At 43.1% G+C, this 17634-nt stretch overlaps 1 protein-coding gene across 3 annotated transcripts in view; it reads right to left on the bottom strand.

Moving 5' to 3' along the window:
• Positions 1-1401: 1401 nt before the first annotated feature.
• RHBDL3 (rhomboid, veinlet-like 3 (Drosophila)) overlaps positions 1402-17634 on the bottom strand; it is a 66862-nt gene continuing 50629 nt past the window's right edge. For all 3 annotated transcript variants that reach the window (XM_014954135.1, XM_014954119.1, XM_014954127.1), the window contains 4 exons: positions 13434-13546; positions 10682-10782; positions 7527-7587; positions 1402-6814 (listed from right to left, as the gene is read on the bottom strand). In XM_014954135.1, coding sequence (XP_014809621.1) covers positions 6543-6814; positions 7527-7587; positions 10682-10782; positions 13434-13546 — 547 coding nt within the window. In that variant the 3' untranslated portion in view covers positions 1402-6542. The remainder of the gene's footprint in view (positions 6815-7526; positions 7588-10681; positions 10783-13433; positions 13547-17634) is intronic.

Raw genomic sequence — 17634 nt, 5'->3', positions numbered from 1 at the left:
CCCCCCCCCCCCCCAGGCCTGTGTTAAGAATGCAAGTTTAGATTTAACTGCTGGAGACCTCTTGCAGTTTAAAAGATCAGGGTGTGGTTTGGTTTTTTGAGCTTCCCCCCCCTCTTTACCCCCAAGAGAAGTAGCATATAAACCAATTAATATTTCTCCTTCCAACACTTAAGAGCAATGCTTACTATACAGAATAGGATCGGAGCCATGGGAATAAAATGATAATGAGTTTTATGAGTCTGAGTGATCAAGGCTGCCAGCTTTTGGCTCCTTCCCTGTGACAGATACGCTGGAATTGGCAATATTTCTGTCCTTCACTTTACCTTTCTAAAATTATTTTAGCCAGCAAGGAAAACGTATGGTGCCAGCAGACAGTAACACTTCTTGTATTAACTGGCAAACCATACCTTGCCTTCTTGCTGAAAGTCCTCCACTAATAAATAAAGAGGTTGAAGTGTGTCAGAAAGCTCAGTTAAGTGCAGAAAACTAGCAGCAAGAGCCAAGTCCCACGCAGGGTACAGTAATCTGCCTCCCCTTAGGAGTAACGAATCTGACAGCAACTGCTGCTAGTTACATCTTCATTTCTTTAAGTTACACTTTAACCCAATGCTTCCCAACAAAAACACAAAATATTTCCCAAAATAAGCCACCCCATTCCACACTGGTGGAAGAATTTTTACTTTAGTTATCTCAAAATAACTAAATCAGTTGGACGTTTCCTGCAGAATTTCCTGGATATGTCATTGCCGCTGTTGATTCGAGAGATGAGAAAGTGGTGGCTCTGAGATTTTCAGACATTCAGTAGAGACTGATCACAGAATCACAGAATGATACGGGGTTGGAAGGGACCTCTGGAGATCGTCTCCTCCAACCCCCTGCCGAAGCAGGTCCACCAAGAGCAGGATGCACAGGAACACGTCCAGGTGGGTTTTGAATGTCTCTAGAGACAGACTCCACCACCTCTCTGGGACGTTAAAAGAGAACAACCCTCCACTCCAATAAAAAGTTTTAAATAGTCTAAAGTACCTGGTGTTCTGAGGTCACGACTGCACTAAAGGGTCTCTTGTCAAATGGTGGGACAAGACCTGAATTCCAACAGCAGTCCAAGCCGGTTCTATGTCCTTGTTATACCTCATGGGGAAATAAAGCAGCAGTTCACTTTCGCCTTTATCTTTTAGACAGACATAAAAATGAGTTATCAATGTCATTATTAAAAGACTACATTACAGAGCTCAAAACCAACTCTCTTTTGCTAAATACTGCTTTAACTGTTGATAAACTTACAAAGCTGTCTTTGAAATGGGTTTTTTTGGTTGTTTTTTTGGCATGTTGTGATGTAGAACAGTTAAATTTACTAAAAAAAAAAACTCACCAAAAACCAGAAAACAAAAAAACCCACCAACAAAACAAATTTAATGGTTTCTGCGCTCAAATAATATTATTACAACAAAAATATACAGAATGTACACAATACAAAAATATTTGGAAACATACCATAGCATCTTACCTTGCAAATATCATTTTGTTTCACTAGCCCTTAGCGGGAAAGTATGATTTGTTCAGTATTTTAAGGCAGAAAATCACGTTGTTTAGTGCTTTGTGTTTAACACTTGGATGTGGTGTTAGCATCAGTAGTGTAAGCAAAAGAAAAGCTACACAAATCTAGCTTTATTTGCAAACTAAACAGACACTGTGGGGGTGTCAGGAGACAACCAGTGACGAACCTACCTATTAAGCTTACTGGAAATTAAGGTATTTTTGCTACTTAAATTAGGCCTAGGGAATGTTTTGTGCTCTGTGTTGGAAAGTACTCCGAAATGTAAGTTTTCTGTACTACTACTGGCATTTCAGAAATACCTCATTAGAAAGCTTTTTCCAATTAAAAACCAATTATTAATGATGACATTAAAAATACATTTACCTTTAAACAAGCTTGGTTTCTGTCCTAACACGTGATTCTTTCTTTATAGGGCTGCAAAATGCACTGTTTTCCTTTATAACCAGCTCTCAGCACCAGTGATTGCAGGAGTTTTTGAGTCATATCACAGACTGCTGTAGAAAACTGCTACTACAAAAGAAACAGAACAGCAGCAACATTCAGAGAGGCTCAAACCCCAGAGGTCCTGGCCTTCATTCTTGAGATCCCAGTTTGCCTCCAGAGGCTGCTGGTGTTGAACTGCACCCATATTCTCCAGCTCCCCTCTTGGTAAAGCCAGTAAATGGGGTTTCCAAAGCAATTGAGCTGAGCTTGAATCTATGTAAATGGATAGACTTTGAGCTCTTTACTCACTGAAGTATGTGTGACAGTCCTACCCACGAGCCTGTGAGACTAAATATTGGCACAAAACAGCAGCTGTCTTGTGAGGTCAGCAGATAGCTGTTATTTTAGCAGCTCCAAGTGTGTCAGATTCCATCCTTCGTACCCCAGTTCAAATGGATCTAATCTTAGATCAATTAGATTACTGATCATACGGGCAGTACAATCCATCAGAAGGAACAAGGTCTTGGGGCACAGAATCCCTAAACTTTATTTCTACTCCAGCAACATCAGACAACAATAATTTGTCCCTTCCCCATTGATAAAATACTTCCTTCTGCTGGTACTGAAGAACAAGTACTGAAGAATCACAATATGCCACATAAGTACCAAGATTCCTCATTGACTGATAGGGAAAAAGTGACATGAGATGTCTTAAGAACTCAGCAAAAGTAAATTCATCAGCATTTTACAACTCTTCTACACCTCACTCACAGATTGTTCTCTCCCATCATTCCATCACAACCTTCCCCCTCCTCATTCCTGTATCAGTACCCATGTGTGCAAAATTAATCCCTACCTGCCTCCAAGCATCTAGGAATAAAAGGTGCATTTTTTCAAGCCCCGTGGACTTTGATCTACCTGCTTCTCCTCCTCCTTCCTCCACAGGGCTGTCTGAGCCACTTCTCTTGGCTGAGGGATCAGCATGAGGCTCAGAGCCAGCCCTTGTTGGTGCTGTCACCGTGCTGCCAGCAGATGTCCCTGAAGGAGCTCTACAGCCAGCACCCCAGGCTCTCCCAGCTCTACTGCTCCCTGCACCCATCCTCACTGGACCACTGCTGCAATATACTTACTAAATGGGAAGTCCAGCACAGAAGCAGCTTCTTTTTTTTTGCAGGTGTTGTGTCCTCTCTCAAGGACGCAAGCAAAAAATAACTTCCTCTAATGTGCATGGTTCAAATCTGTACATTGGTAACAGTCCTTGCCTTTTGCCCTAGCACTGCACGGCTGTAAGGTTCAGTAGAGTCACATTTTATCTGACTGATGTAAAATCCTGGCAGCAGCTGAAACAATATCAAAACAATCACCAAAACCAGTCCCTCAGTGAAGGCTCCTTCAGGAACACACTGCTGACTGTGACAAGCTGGAACCACAAATGAGCAGGATGGAGAATATTTCATCTCCCACATAAGCCAGCAGCTTCAAGGACATCTGGAGGTAAAAGAAAAGCCTGTTTGCTATTAGCTCTCTGGTGCTGCAGCACTGTGGCATTCGTGGGTGCATTACAAAACAAAGTAGCTGGGTTTCCTGATACTCTGTAAAAACATAAGTTTTCACAGTATGATTTTAGTGATAAAAAAAATAAATTATAAAAGCTTGGAGCACTTTGCACTGCTCCCGACTCCATGAGCTGATAGATTCTTCTCAGACAACAGGCTCTGTGTACAACCTACTCTGTGTATGGGGAGCGATTTCAGCTCTGATGAGCAGGAATATGAGAGGGTTTAATTTCTTCACTCATAATAAATCAAATACTGGTTTAAGTGTGGCCTTTCTGATCTCCAGGGTTGCTTGTAGACTTGCTCAGACAGGGTACGGGGACACAGAATGGAACTCAGAAAGAAAAAGAACAAGTCATAACCTCAACCTCAGAGCTGTTTTCAACCAGTTAGTGTGAACTATGTTCACCTGTGGATAAAGGATCAAAGAATGGTGCCTGGATTAATCTGTCCAGCTCCCTCCTACTCCTGAGCAGAGGCAAAGATGCGTTGGCGAGGGTCAAGTTGATAAAGAAAGTGGTGGCCCTCAAACTTTTAGCTTGCTGCTTCACCCCAGAGCACATCAGTGGCAGGCACAGAAACCTTTCCTGGGGAGAAACTGATGTCCATTAAGTAGCTTTCAGTTGAGAAACCAAAACCAAAAGTCAATCAGTACATCCTGTACTCTGGTAAATTATAGGCAAAATAATCTGGGTTTCGTTGTGATTGAAATTTTCTATCAAAATTTTCAAACTTTTCCTAAAACTTCCAGGGGAACTCTCATTTCTGCTCACCTCTGGTTTAAAGGCATCTGTAATCAGAAAGGCTTAGCAACAGATGAGGAAAGGAATGTCCTCCTTACATGTTAACCACGCTTCTGTCAATGTTCTCCTTCTGCTGCTCCCCTAGGAGACAATCTCCACTGCTACAGAACTCACTGGGCCAGCACCTGAAACAATGAATGTAAACCCTCATGACTCCTTTGATCTGGACCCAAACAGCAGAGATAAAATGGCATAGGGAACCAATCCCCTTCTCCAAAATGAACAGAGCTCTGACCTTTATCCCATCCTCTTATTCCTTGCTCTGACAAGTATAGGAGCAATGTACTTGTCATGCACAACAACAAAGGCGCAATTGCCCTCAGAAATTCCATTCCTGTGCACAACGGTGGCCAAAAAAATGTTTCTTTTGCAGGTAAGGCTTATTCCAGGCAGTAGAAACACTTATTTTCTCCTTTCTCCCCTTCTCTGAGGCAACAGGAGCTTTACTGGTGCATACTGTGGGAGCAGAACTTCACCCTTCCAGAGAGATTTTTCCCATAAGAGGCAAAGAAGGGAGCAGCTGATAAGCACTTGTGAATGTCCACTCCAGAAAGACAGACTCCTACCAGTTTGTGGTGTCATCTGGCAGCACTGACTACACCGCTGAGAGAAGAAAGCCCAGAGAGACATTTTGCTACAGACAACTGCAACAATGCCCATGAGATGTGCTGTGGAAGGCTCTGGTGCCTGGTGCCTGGGCACCAGTATGCAAACAGAAAAAAGGAAGAATGGAGCTTGTCTAAGAGAGACCCCTATGGCTGCTTTATCCAGGTCATCATACTAGGTGGGTAAAGGGGAGAGAAAAGGAGGGCATCCTCACTCCTGGACTATAGTTTGGCAGCTCTCTAAAGTGAGAAGCAAAATAACATAAGCACCTTACATAGAAGTGTATCTATAAGCACTGCTTGTGCTACAATTGTTCCTGTCTGGTCCCCAGGTCCATGTAGGCAGCTGTATGGTTGACCAATGTTAAAGAAAAAGGCATCATTGCAACTAACTGTTGCTTGGAGCCCCTGAATATCCATTGCCTCAGGAAGGGGCATCCTCAAAACATAGCAGTCACTTTAAAGCCAGTTTTATCAGTTTCACAATGATCGCTGTAACACTCTTTCCACTTCAGTGGGAAACAAGTGCTACATACAACCTGATTTAACTCCACTGACTTCAGTGGACAGATTTGGCCCCAAATGGACTGTATGGCTGTAAAGATTAGATAGTTCCCACTCTGCGCTGCTATAAATGATCCTGGTCCCACTTTTCTAGTAAGAGCCTGCTGGAAGAGTGGAGAACCTTGCTAGGAGCTCGCTGCAGGCCATATGTTAGATCATAGATCAATGTGGCCAGAAATAGTGAGAAGAAAACAGCACCTGATTGTCAGATGATAAAAACACAATTGAACATTTGCCCTCCTTTCTTCCATCCCTCAAAAAAAGAAACTCCAGTCACACCCTCTAGCCACAGCTGGCTGGAGGGAAAAAATAATTAAAATCAAGTGAAACATGCACAGTAAAAGTCACCTCTGGCTGGGTGTCCACAACACTCTAAGAGTTCCCAAGGTTTATAGTGCAATTTCATTTGACCTGTAGTTGAAGACCAGTCTCCATCACTTTGGGTGATCAAGTTCTGCTGATTCCTTTGAAAGGTGTGCAAGACAGGTGCCACCGTAGGGTAAAATATCATAGGAACCATTCAAGTAATTAGACAGTGGCACTGGTATGGTTGAACAGTCAGATGTGTCCGTAGAAACCAAACCCAAGCTGCCTTGTGAGTACCATGTGAGTCTCTAATTAGTAAATGTCTACTCTTTTTCCCTTTTAGCATTCAGCAACATTGAAGAGATTCATTCAACAACTGGCCATCATTCCAGCACTGACCTGGAAAATACAAATATCTCATACGAAATATTGATGTGTGCTAACAACAAACCAAGTGATAAGTGCCCAGGTACAAGCTGCCCAACAGGAGCCCTGGCAGTGGAGAAACTGCAGGGTCCAGGCCAGCCAGTATTACAGTACCTGCTGGAGTTGTGAACAAACTGAGCAGCCCATTCCTTCGTGAGATCTTTAAGCATCTCCTCCAGCACACACTTGCATTCAAAGAACCATCCTCCCCTAAGTTAAATATAAAAATAGATCCTCCATCTTCATTCATTTAACATAGCTGGCAGATGACTTCCGCTCTCAAGTTTTCTGTCCCATGTTTTCAGGGAGGGGGAGGTAGCTTTAGATCCAACAGGCTGTAGGCAAAAATGTTCCAGAAGATGGCAAACAAGACAAAAATGACATAAATAGAAAGGAAAATCCACCATAAAGTCTGGTCTTGGAGTCTCTGCTCATAGTTCCTCAGGATGATGACACCAAGAGTGATTCCAACCATTACTCCTCCCAGGTGAGCCATGAAGCTGGGGTGTGGGCACGGTGGGTAAGCAGAAGGGTGGAATCGCAGCCACACGGCTCTTCCAAACTCAAAGCTCACTAGAACAAAGAAAGAAAAATAAATTAATTGTGTAGGTCTGTCCCTTCTCAAGTCCCTCTTGCAGGCAGTGCTGCATCCCTGAAGAAAAGAGAGGGAGAAACTGCCTTGCATGGTGAGCATAGGGAAGCTGGGAGGCCGTGGTTACATGATCGATGGGTAGCTCTTCAGTGGCTGGTAAGTGGTCTGGGTTTGTGGGAATGTAGACAGGTCAGGGAATATTCCCGTTTCAAAACATGTATAAGAACCATAAAGAAAAATGAGTTAGACTTTGAAGACAATTGTCCGTGATGAATACATGGCCTAGTTTCCCTTATTGTGCCACCCTAGGGATATGGCTGGAAGATAATTCATTAACGTGTGCAATAATGCTGTTGTCATCCAAGATAGGAAGTGCTCTAGGAAACCTAACTATTACCATTACGACAGCATTGCTTGGTTGCGAATTCAAAGATGAGACATTTAAGTCCCAGATCTTCACAAATGCCACAAGCGACAGATGCTGGCTAACAACAAATCCTCATTTACAAATGCTTGTGTTGAAATCCAAAAATCTGCATTTGAGAGTGATGTGGTTTCTGCTGCCAGAAGGTCCAGCTGCAAGTTCCTACCAAAACTGCTGCAAAGTCAAAACTCTCTGAATCAGCATGAACGCTTATGACAAGGACAAACAGAAGAGGATTGTGTGTGTGCCAGGTATTGCAAGGTACTTACTACAGATCAAGGCAACTGCCATGCGCAGCAATTTGAATTGGCACTTCATTCCTGACCAGTTCTGGAAAAGAGACAAGGAAAACAAAGTGATGCCACACGCAAACTTGGAGGGATTTTACATTCAGATCTACACTGGAAGAGCACCAGTTACGACCATCCCTTGAAACAAACCCTTTTGAAACAAATCCATTGGCTTTGCCATCTGCCAAACACTGTTCTGTCAATCCCAGAGGGCATAATCATTAAGGATATATTGCTGACACATCCAAGTTATGGACAGTCCATAACTTCTTTGCCTGGCAGTGCCACTGACTCTCCTTGCCTGAGATCCAGCTGGTACGGCATGGTCCTTGGCTGGCCTTCCCATTCTCTATTCTTCAAATTTTTAACACGTTAGTATGATGCTTCACCTTAAATGCTGACTTCTGGGTATATTTTAATTTACCTGCCCTGCAAAACCCTATTGTATTAGGCCACATCAAATAAAATTATTTTAAATAGTACCTACCATTCAACACAAGCATCATTCTGGTTAACATCAGCATCATTAACATCATGATACAGCTGATCATGATGCGCTTGGAGGCCCAACACTGTCCCCTGTCAGACAATTTCTCAGTCTGAGTCCTACTGTGCTTTTCCAGTGCTACTGCCTGTACCTCCTGCTCCCTGAAATTCTGCCTCTCAGAGCACACAAAGTAATAAAGACCTCAATAAAAGGATACCAAGGAAACAGTGCCATAAGATAGCCTGGATTTGTTCTCCTCTGTCTTCAGGCTTGGTCATTCATCAGTAGAGCGGAATAAGAACCTGAAAATTCTTATTCTTTCTTTCAGTCAGAAATCCTGGGAGAAATGTTTAAATTCCTCCTCTTTTTTTTTTTTTGCACAAAATTTCCAAGCAGAAAAAGAGTTAATGTTCTGGGGAACTCAGATGTATGACAACACTATTATTATTGTTCAGTCACTAAATGAGATTTTGCCTGTTGAGATACCAGTATGAGATACCAAGCTAGCCAGGCTTCTTGTGCCAAAGTCCCTGTCCATCACACTGAAGGAATAAAAAAAATGCTTGTAAACTCTTCAGCCTAACTTTAATGGCACCCAGTGACTTTTCAGCCTGCTGAAGACATATTCTGCAATACATATTACATATATTCAAGTTTAATTTGAGATCTGTCTGTAAATCACTTCTGTGACTGCAAAAATGCAATCTCTACAAAATAAGTAACTCATTTTCTCCCTCCACAGAGACACCTAACACAGTCTGAAGGCACTGAACTCATGCTGATTAATACTGTGCTGCTTCCTTGAGTTTTCATTTCCATGCAGCTGTTTTGAATTCCTCTCCTCGCTCTTTTCCTTAGGGCGACATGCTTTATTGTTTCCCCCTGTTGGTTATTTTATTTATTTAATTCCAAGAATATTTATTTTTACAAGCAGGAATGTTTTCATTTTCTTTGGTTACCAGGAGGCACAAGGGAACAGACGATTCAAGAGATGCTCCCTGCAACAGTCCCTCCTCTTCCCAGCATGCTCAAAGCACCTGTGTGAGAATCAGCAAATGGCCAGTGTGACACCTAGACACTAAGTGAGCAGAGAGACAAGAGGGGGAAGGAAAAGCAAAAAAAAAAACCTCTTCACCAGAATGGGAAAGGGAGTACAAGTAATTTTAGATGAGAAAAGAGGCAGCAGATAATGGAGAAACATAGATGCTAAGGTAGCAATTGCTAAATAGATTTGGAGGATGCCAACGAGTAGTGAAATGACAAACTACTTAGCAATGTCTTAAGAAGTCTGGGAAAGTATCCGGTGAAGACTCTCCACATGCCTCTGGCAGAGCCTCTTCCTCTAAAGCAAACAAAAATTTCCTCCAATCTCCTCCTCTGAATCTCTGTGTGAAGAAACCCTGTGTCTCCATTACCACCCTGTGAGACAGGGGAAACTCCCTCCTGCTTCTGTTGGCCCAGTGGCAGGGAACACAAATCATACGGAAAATAACTATATATAAGGAGGCATTTCCCCAGTAGAAACCCTGTGGTACAGGGGCAGCCCCTCTCCTCCACTCCCTGCCTCTCTGCCAGCCACTCAACTGTCCTAATTTGGACAACAGCCCCCAGTTCATTCATGCTCCAAAAAAGCTGGAAGACAGCAAAGAAGACCTATTCTGCTCAGAAAAGCCACTCACTTTCCTGCTCCCAGCTGCTACAAAGGCTGCCTGGAGCAGCGCCGCTGTGGCTTCCAGCCCGAACCTGCTGAGTTCACTGCTTACGAGCATTAAACACAAGGCTTTCTTTTAGCCTTGACACAAGTGCCACCACACACGCACATGTTTTCCAGCACCCATATAACAAACCTTCTGTTTCTACTGCAGCCAACTCACATTTTCTTCCCACTCAGACCCCAGGGGAGGATGCATTACATAATTTTTTATGGTTATTCTGCTCTGAGATTGCTGGTGCAGGACAGACATGCAGCTCTGTACCACCACACACAAATCCTAATCACAGCAAAACCAGCTCTCTCAGCAAAGCCATTTTTGCCCAGCGGTCAGCTTAGGGGTCACAGAGGCAGATAGGTTGGGCTTTGCCACCACCTAGCTGAGGACCTGGGATGAGCTCCTCTTTCCAGGTCTTAGACAAATGATGCTGCTGGTGTTTACTGACTGTTGTAAAGTCATTAGGTGAAACAGCAAAAAGATGCATCACTAGTACACCCAGGGTTCAGCTTCAGTCTGGGTTTTACAAATGGAGATAAGGGATATCCTGCACACAAATCCAAACACAAAATTTCCTTAGGTATCCAATAACATTTCATGGCACGTGGAGACAGAAACAAGTCTGCAACTTCTGTAGAGCCAGGCAACTTCTTCTTTTCCAAACACGTGTCAGCCCTTGCAAGGTGAGCTGGTCACCTGGAGTACACTGATAAATCTTGGATTACCAGCATCTTTGGCTTCTCCTGGCAAGCTCCCTCCTTGCCAGCCACCAGGGTACCAAGCCACCAACTGCAGTTTAACATTTCCATTCCACTGAGACAAGACTCTAACTGGGGCAAGCTCTGAATGACAGCTGGGTCAAGCCCTACTTCCAATCCCTTTGGGCCACCAGACCCAGCTGACTTCCGAAGAGGTTAGACAGTTGTTCTGGTACTTACCATGACTATATTGGCCAAGTGAGCTGAGACAAGAGCGTACACACCTCCAGAGGAGCCCACCACAGGCGCAGTCATATCAGCTACTGACACTGCCAGGGACCCTGGGGGAGAAAGAACAAGGGTTTGTGACAATTGCCAGCCAAATAAACACACTCTCTCCTCCCCTAAATCCCTGCTACCGCCCGTTTTGTGCTAATTGCTGCAGGTCAATAATATACAGATAAGGGGGGGAGGGGATTGACTGACTTGTGAAGCTCACTCAGTTCTGTAGTAATGCCAAGACAGGGACTGATTGATTCTTTTGCACCTGCTTTAAAAGCAGCTAAGCCGGGCAGCAACGGATCTTCAAATCTATGCTGCAAAAAGGCACATACACCCTGATTAAAACAACAAGGAAGCAGGAGACAGAAAAATATCTGTGTGTTGCTTCTCAACTGAAGATAAAATAGAAGTAGCTCCCATGCTGGCAAGACAAATATTTGCACAGTGAGAAGGAACCGGGGACTTGTAACTTAGCACAGGCCTCCGATCAAAGCACAGCCTGTTACGTATAACACTTCAGAGTAAAATTCGCTAAAAATAACGTGGATGAAGGCAGCAAACAGAAGATATCAAAATGACAGGTCAATCATATAAAGGTACCACTAATAACAATACATTCAAACATAGATACTGCTTCTCCTTATCCCAATTGGAAGCTTACATCTGCTCAAAGCTCCTTTAATTATAAACTTTAAGAGACAGAGAGACAAAGGCAGACTTGGTGTCACAAGGCAGCGATAACGAAGATCTTTCTGATAAGTGGGAATGGGAAAATGACACAATGGCAAATCTTGAGAGAGTCCTTGGTAGTACAGAATCTAACAAACTTCTTGGCTAATTACTCGGCTGATTCTGGGTCAAGAAAGTGCTGAGGTTCCACCAGCCAACTCTGCTGATAGCTCCCTCCTTCACTGTATGGTCCTGAGACTTCACAGCTCTTAAACACTGCCATTAAGGAAAAAGCTAATGAGAAATTAAGACAGGAGTAATGAGAACTTGCAGTTAAGTCCTTGGACACTGCACTGAGCATATACCTTCAGCCTCTCAATCTCAGCCTCAACACGTCTTCTTAGTAAAGCCAGGCAAATGAGAAAAAAAAGAAAAAAAAAAAAAGTAGAGAGTGGCCATTGTGGCCCATGTCTACATTTTACTGTTTATTCCTGATTGTTTAGGAGCTGTGTTACCTTCATATTGCCAGATCCTCAGCATAACTTTGCCTCTTCCTCTTTCTCCTGGCACATGTCAAACAATAAAACATGTTTAATAACTCAAACAGGTAAGGGTATCACGGGATGTTCTTCTGTGTGGGACTGTCCAGTCACATTTGTAGTTTCACCCTACACTAAGAAAGGAAGTTTTCCCTTTCCATTTGGCACTTTCTTACAGAATTTATAGGTCATAAGGCATGAAAGGCAAGTCTGTGAGGATATGGCAGCTTCTCTGAGAAAATAAATGGGATCATTTGTGCAGTAGAAATGAGTACCTAATGCTAGGTGGGCTAGTGAGCCTCCCTCAAGCACTGGCTACAAGCCTCTAGAGCTCTGGGCATTCAGCCCAGCCCAATGCCCAAGTTAAATCTGCCTCTGGCCCCAAGGACCCTGTCAGCAAGTCCATGGCCACGGGAGTCTGAGGGGCAGCCGGTGACTCGCAGTGCTCACCACAGCAGATTCAATGCCCACTTGCTTCAATTCTCTGGCACAGACGTGTGATGCGTGTTTACACATATACAAATGAAGCATCATGGTTTGGTACATGGATCTATGTAGAAAAGCTTATGTCTGGAAAGTTCCAGATTAGCGACCACTTTAGGGCTTATTAAAATAACAGGCAAGGGATGGCAGACCTTGTGTGCTAACTCCTTTCCCTGCATTAAATAGCATGGGGTTTGTACCACACCTAGTCTTGTGTCCTAGGCCAATTATTCTTTCCACAGTCCTTCTACTGGAATGTAAAATTTATTAGTACACAATGCAGACCATTTTATAAAGGTTTTATCTGCTCATTATGGAAAAAAATAAAATGATGTAGCTGGAAAAAAAAATCACCATAAATCTTGAACTAAGGCAGTCAATCATTATCTGAGTTCCACTGTGTGTTCTTACACTCTCCTCCTGCTTTAATTAGATGTTGATCTATTGTCAGCTAACTTCCATCACCTCCAAACTGCTGGAAATGCCAAACATAAATAAAAGGAATACAGCACAAACTAAAAAAATCAATCAAACCCCATGGCTTCATGATTAAATGAATTTCCAGATTCCTGTGCACTGCTCACAACCTACAACCAAATACTTCTTGCTTACTCAGGCTGTAGAAAGGAGACAGCACAGGACCTGGGGGGGCAAAAAGAGAAAAAGGTCTCCTCATGCAGGGATGCCTGTGATGCCTCCTCTCTTCTAGGCCTTTGTGGGACGCAAGAGGAAAGGAACAGCATGACCTCCACAGGAAGACCATCTAAAGCATGGCCCTTTTAAAGTAACAGGTTGTTGGAGCTTTTTTAGCAGGTCTGTAAACACAGAGCCTATGGCTAGTTAGAAACACATGTAGCATAGTTCCCATTTCTAGCCTCCAAAAGAATTTCAATGCACAGAAGATCAGTGACTGCTCTTGTCCTACACCCAAACATCACAAAACATTTCTCCTACACAAAAGTCAGCACAAACATTTTGCAGATGCTTCTCTATCTGGGGCGTCCAGAAGTGTCACCTACCTGCCACAACTCCAGCAACGTACACAAAACTGATCCTCGCAGCTCCATGCACCATTTCCAGGGGAACCCCAACCAAGAGCTGAAGGACAACATTGAGTCCAAGGTGTTCTATCCTGCGGCAAGGAAAAACAACAGTTGTCCTCTTTTCTAAGTCTTTGCCTCCATTTTTTACCCTCGACACAGAGATATCTTGGAAAGGAAATCAAATAGCACCTGCTTCATGAAAGTAGATTGTAACACTGGGAAAAACAATGGTTCCTGAAAAAAAAATAAAAATCAGACCAAGATGTTTCTTCCCTCCTTGCCACTCATTATCTTTTTCAAATCCACCCAGGTCCTTTCAGCCAAAGACCTCATAGCATATGTAGTTCTTAGTGAGACTTACTTTTTTTTTTTTTTTTTAAATAAAGTAGTTCGAAGACATTAAATGACTTGTCCAAAAAAGCAGCAAGATGGCAGTAGAGCCTGGAACAGAAGCCACAAACTTGACCTGCTCCTCCCTTCTCCTCTCCTAAAGATACAGCCTTTCCCTGCATGGTATTACACTGCCGTGATGGGGAGTGGGTATTAGGTCAAGAGCAAGTTTCTTTTTTTTTTTTTTTTTTAAATAAAGTAGTTCGAAGACATTAAATGACTTGTCCAAAAAAGCAGCAAGATGGCAGTAGAGCCTGGAACAGAAGCCACAAACTTGACCTGCTCCTCCCTTCTCCTCTCCTAAAGATACAGCCTTTCCCTGCATGGTATTACACTGCCGTGATGGGGAGTGGGTATTAGGTCAAGAGCAAGGTGTGCCTGTCGCAGTCCCCAGACAGTTGCTGTCTCCTTCTGACACATCACGCTGCTTTACTCTTTGTGCTATTGGACCCTCACCTTTTCCTGTTGTTCCTGTTTCAATGTGAGCACGGTCAGAATGGGAAGCAGACGGCATTATATCTCTGATTAGTTGCCCAGTGAGACTCAAGGTGCGTTCACTGAAGCTCTCTCTTCACCTACTCTTGTTTTCATTACAGTCAATAGCAAAACTCATGCTGAACACAACGGGAAAAGCCAGGCTGATACTAGTCTTGTAGAAAACTCTGCTGTGCACACCAGGATGTGGAGGACCACTTGCAGCCTAGAGGCAGAGACTGTGACAGCTAAGATGTGCCTATTTGGTAAAGACTCCAGTGCACCAGTTTTCTCCTATGCTGAATCAATAGTTTCAAAGCAAGTTCTTTGCTGTTCTAATCAATGGCACTTAACAAAACTGTCTTGCTACTTTTCAAAGCTCTATACAAATATTTACCCATGCCTATGCCATATGCAGGATCTTCCAGTGATGTGATAACAGCACCAGGCCCCTGAACAGGGTCCCTCTCAACACTGTGCTACTGTCTGAGATTTACCCTGGGCTCACAGGAATGTCACCTGGCTGAATGGCCTCCTCACACCAGACCCAGGAGAATCACACTTTCTATATGAAGAGTGACTGAGCCTTCTTATAAAGAAGGTGTACCTAAATGACACAGCAGTACCCTTGACACAGAAGGCTAGTACCTTTTTGGGGAAAGGGCACAAAATAGCTATTGCACAGAAAATCTGCATCCTATTTTATACAATAAAAGGATTGCTCGCCAGACAGCTACTAGCAATCTTTGGTTTAAGTTACATGCATTTTCAATGTTTTGGTCTTTCTTCATGTTACCATAGCAATTTCCCATATACATCAGAGAAAAACAATGATGGTGAGATGCAGTAATGACAGAACAGTCTCATAAATGAGAATTTAAAGCTGGACCGGAAAAAACTGCGAGAAATGATACTGCAGGAAACAGTCCTTTCTGGATATCTTAATAGGTTTGTTTCCCACTGAATTTCTCTCCAAGGATAAGTTTCTCTCCTACATAAGACACTCAGCACTGCAATTTGTCATCAGGGGAAACTGCTGCATGTAACTGAGTGTTTTTATTACCTTGCTCAAGACTTTTGAAGCCACTGGGCATGGGTACATTCTGGCACCCGTTCTGATCCTGCATGTTCACAGAACTTAGGAACTAAATTAGGAACAACCAGCAAAGGTAAAACTAAGATCACAGAAAAGAGCCAAAGCATCCAAATGCCCTTTTTACAGAGAGAAGGGAAGAAGCTTTGGCTGGCACAGAGTCAACGTCACGAGGAAGCACCTGACATTTGCACACAAAGCACTGGGTCTTATTTTTCAAAGGAAGCTTTTGTAAGAGCTCGGCAAAGTTTATCCTAGACTCTAAAGTGACTGCTCTGATTCACAGCTGTTCTTAAAAGACTTTCCAGGAGCAATCCCATTCACTTCTCCCCATCATGCTAAGAGCTTTGAAGGCTCCACAGTCAATAAGCACCCATAAAATATAATTAGCCTTTGCCAGTGCTGAATGCGTCATTCTTGAAATGACAATTTCATTGATTTATTAAAGACTTTCTCCTTCCCCGGGACCAAACAAATGGGACTGTGCATCAATGCAAGTCATTAGTTATGGCAGTGTTACAAATGCGTGGGCCCCACATAATCAACGTCTGCTTTCCATGAAAGCAGAAGGGCAGAATTTACAACTTTGCCTGCCTTTTCAGCCCTTGACAAAGCTCCCTCCCTGTGTTGACCAACACACAGCCCGTGCATTTTTGGAATCTTTCTAGAGGCACAGCCAGCCAAGCCTTAGCAACTGCTGTCCTCTCGGACACCTTCCGGCTGTCACTTGCTCTTCAAAAAAAGCCAGACTGAGTGCACTAAATTAAGGAAAAGTCCACATTACCATTTTAAAGTCTCAGCTGGAAGCAGGATAACAATAGACCCCATGGCATTGTGTTAGTTTCTCATTTGAAAACGAGGGAGAATGATGGCCTACCACTAACAAATGTTATTACCTTTCCAAGATTTATCTGTTTTCCTGATATGAAAGGAGCTTAACACACAGAAGTTAGCAATAAATGAACATTCAGCCTAACTCCAGATACTGCAGATAAATCATGGGGTTTATTGTTCCAGCGGGACTCGGCATTGTTTTGAAGGCTACAAAACTAAAGAACTTGGAATCCAACACAAAACCAATGAGTCTCCTGCACACCACCTTCCCCACTCTTAAACTCTGAGCCAGCCACAGACATGAAATAAACCTGAGATATTTTTTTGGCCAGTAAATGTGAAGAATGCCAGAGTACTGCCTGCTACAGGAAAGGGTGACCTTGCAGAGGTTAGGAAAGCATGCCACAGGTGATACAGGAAGACATTTAAATGCTGCAAAAATTGTCCTTGTGCAGGTGCTTCTCTTCAAATGTATCCCAAAGCAATCTGTGGTTATGTAAGTGATACAGAACACCATCACCACCAGAAAATGCTTCTCTTCAAATGTATCCCAAAGCAATCCGTGGTTATGTAAGTGACACAGAACACCATCACCACCAGAAGAAAACTCAGATACAAATTAGCTAACATTAGTTAAAATCAGGTGGTTCTTCCTTTCACAAGCCCAGTTTTCCCCACATCCTCAGTGATGGAAATTTCCAATTCTCATTTTACATAACCAGCCTCACATCTAAGCCCAATAGTCTCCACTTGCAGATTGAAACCTGCGTGCAATGGACTTTTTGGAGGGATTTAGCACACAAAGTACAGATGTTGCCACGTTCAGAAGTTTCATCCATAATTTTTTTCCTACTCTTCCCTTGGGTGGAATCTGTTCTGTTCTATGAATTTTATCCAGAGATCTGGGGCATATCTTGTGCTCAAGGGCAAAGACACACAAAGGCAGTTATTCCATGCAAGAGAGGAGACATCAGCAAGTCTTCTATCAGAGACATGGAAAAAGAAAAAGATCGGCTTGATCTTTCTGGCCTTTCATAGGAGAACATCGAGTGATGGGAATATAGGCTTTCTATTTAAGAACAAAGGGTCTTTATCCAGTTTCAAACTATAAACTACTGCTAAAAAGCTTGTTGCTGTGATTTTTCAATGACAGAATTAAAGAAAATTGCAATTATCTGCCAGGAATGTGTGAAGATAATGATCTGAGAAACTACTCAGAGGGGGTAGAGTGTTCTGTACAGGGATGAACTTTACTGTGACACTCACTCATCACCATGGCATCACAAACAGTACATAATTGAGTCTCTCTGAGTCTTAGGAAGACTAGCACAGCCGAGAAGCAGAGAGTCAGAATCTCCACACTTTGTATTCTCTTCCCAAGTCTGC

This window comes from Calidris pugnax, unplaced genomic scaffold (genome assembly GCF_001431845.1).
Source record: "Calidris pugnax isolate Ruff unplaced genomic scaffold, ASM143184v1 scaffold9, whole genome shotgun sequence".
NCBI lineage: Eukaryota > Metazoa > Chordata > Aves > Charadriiformes > Scolopacidae > Calidris > Calidris pugnax.
This window is presented reverse-complemented; position numbering and strand designations above follow the sequence as displayed.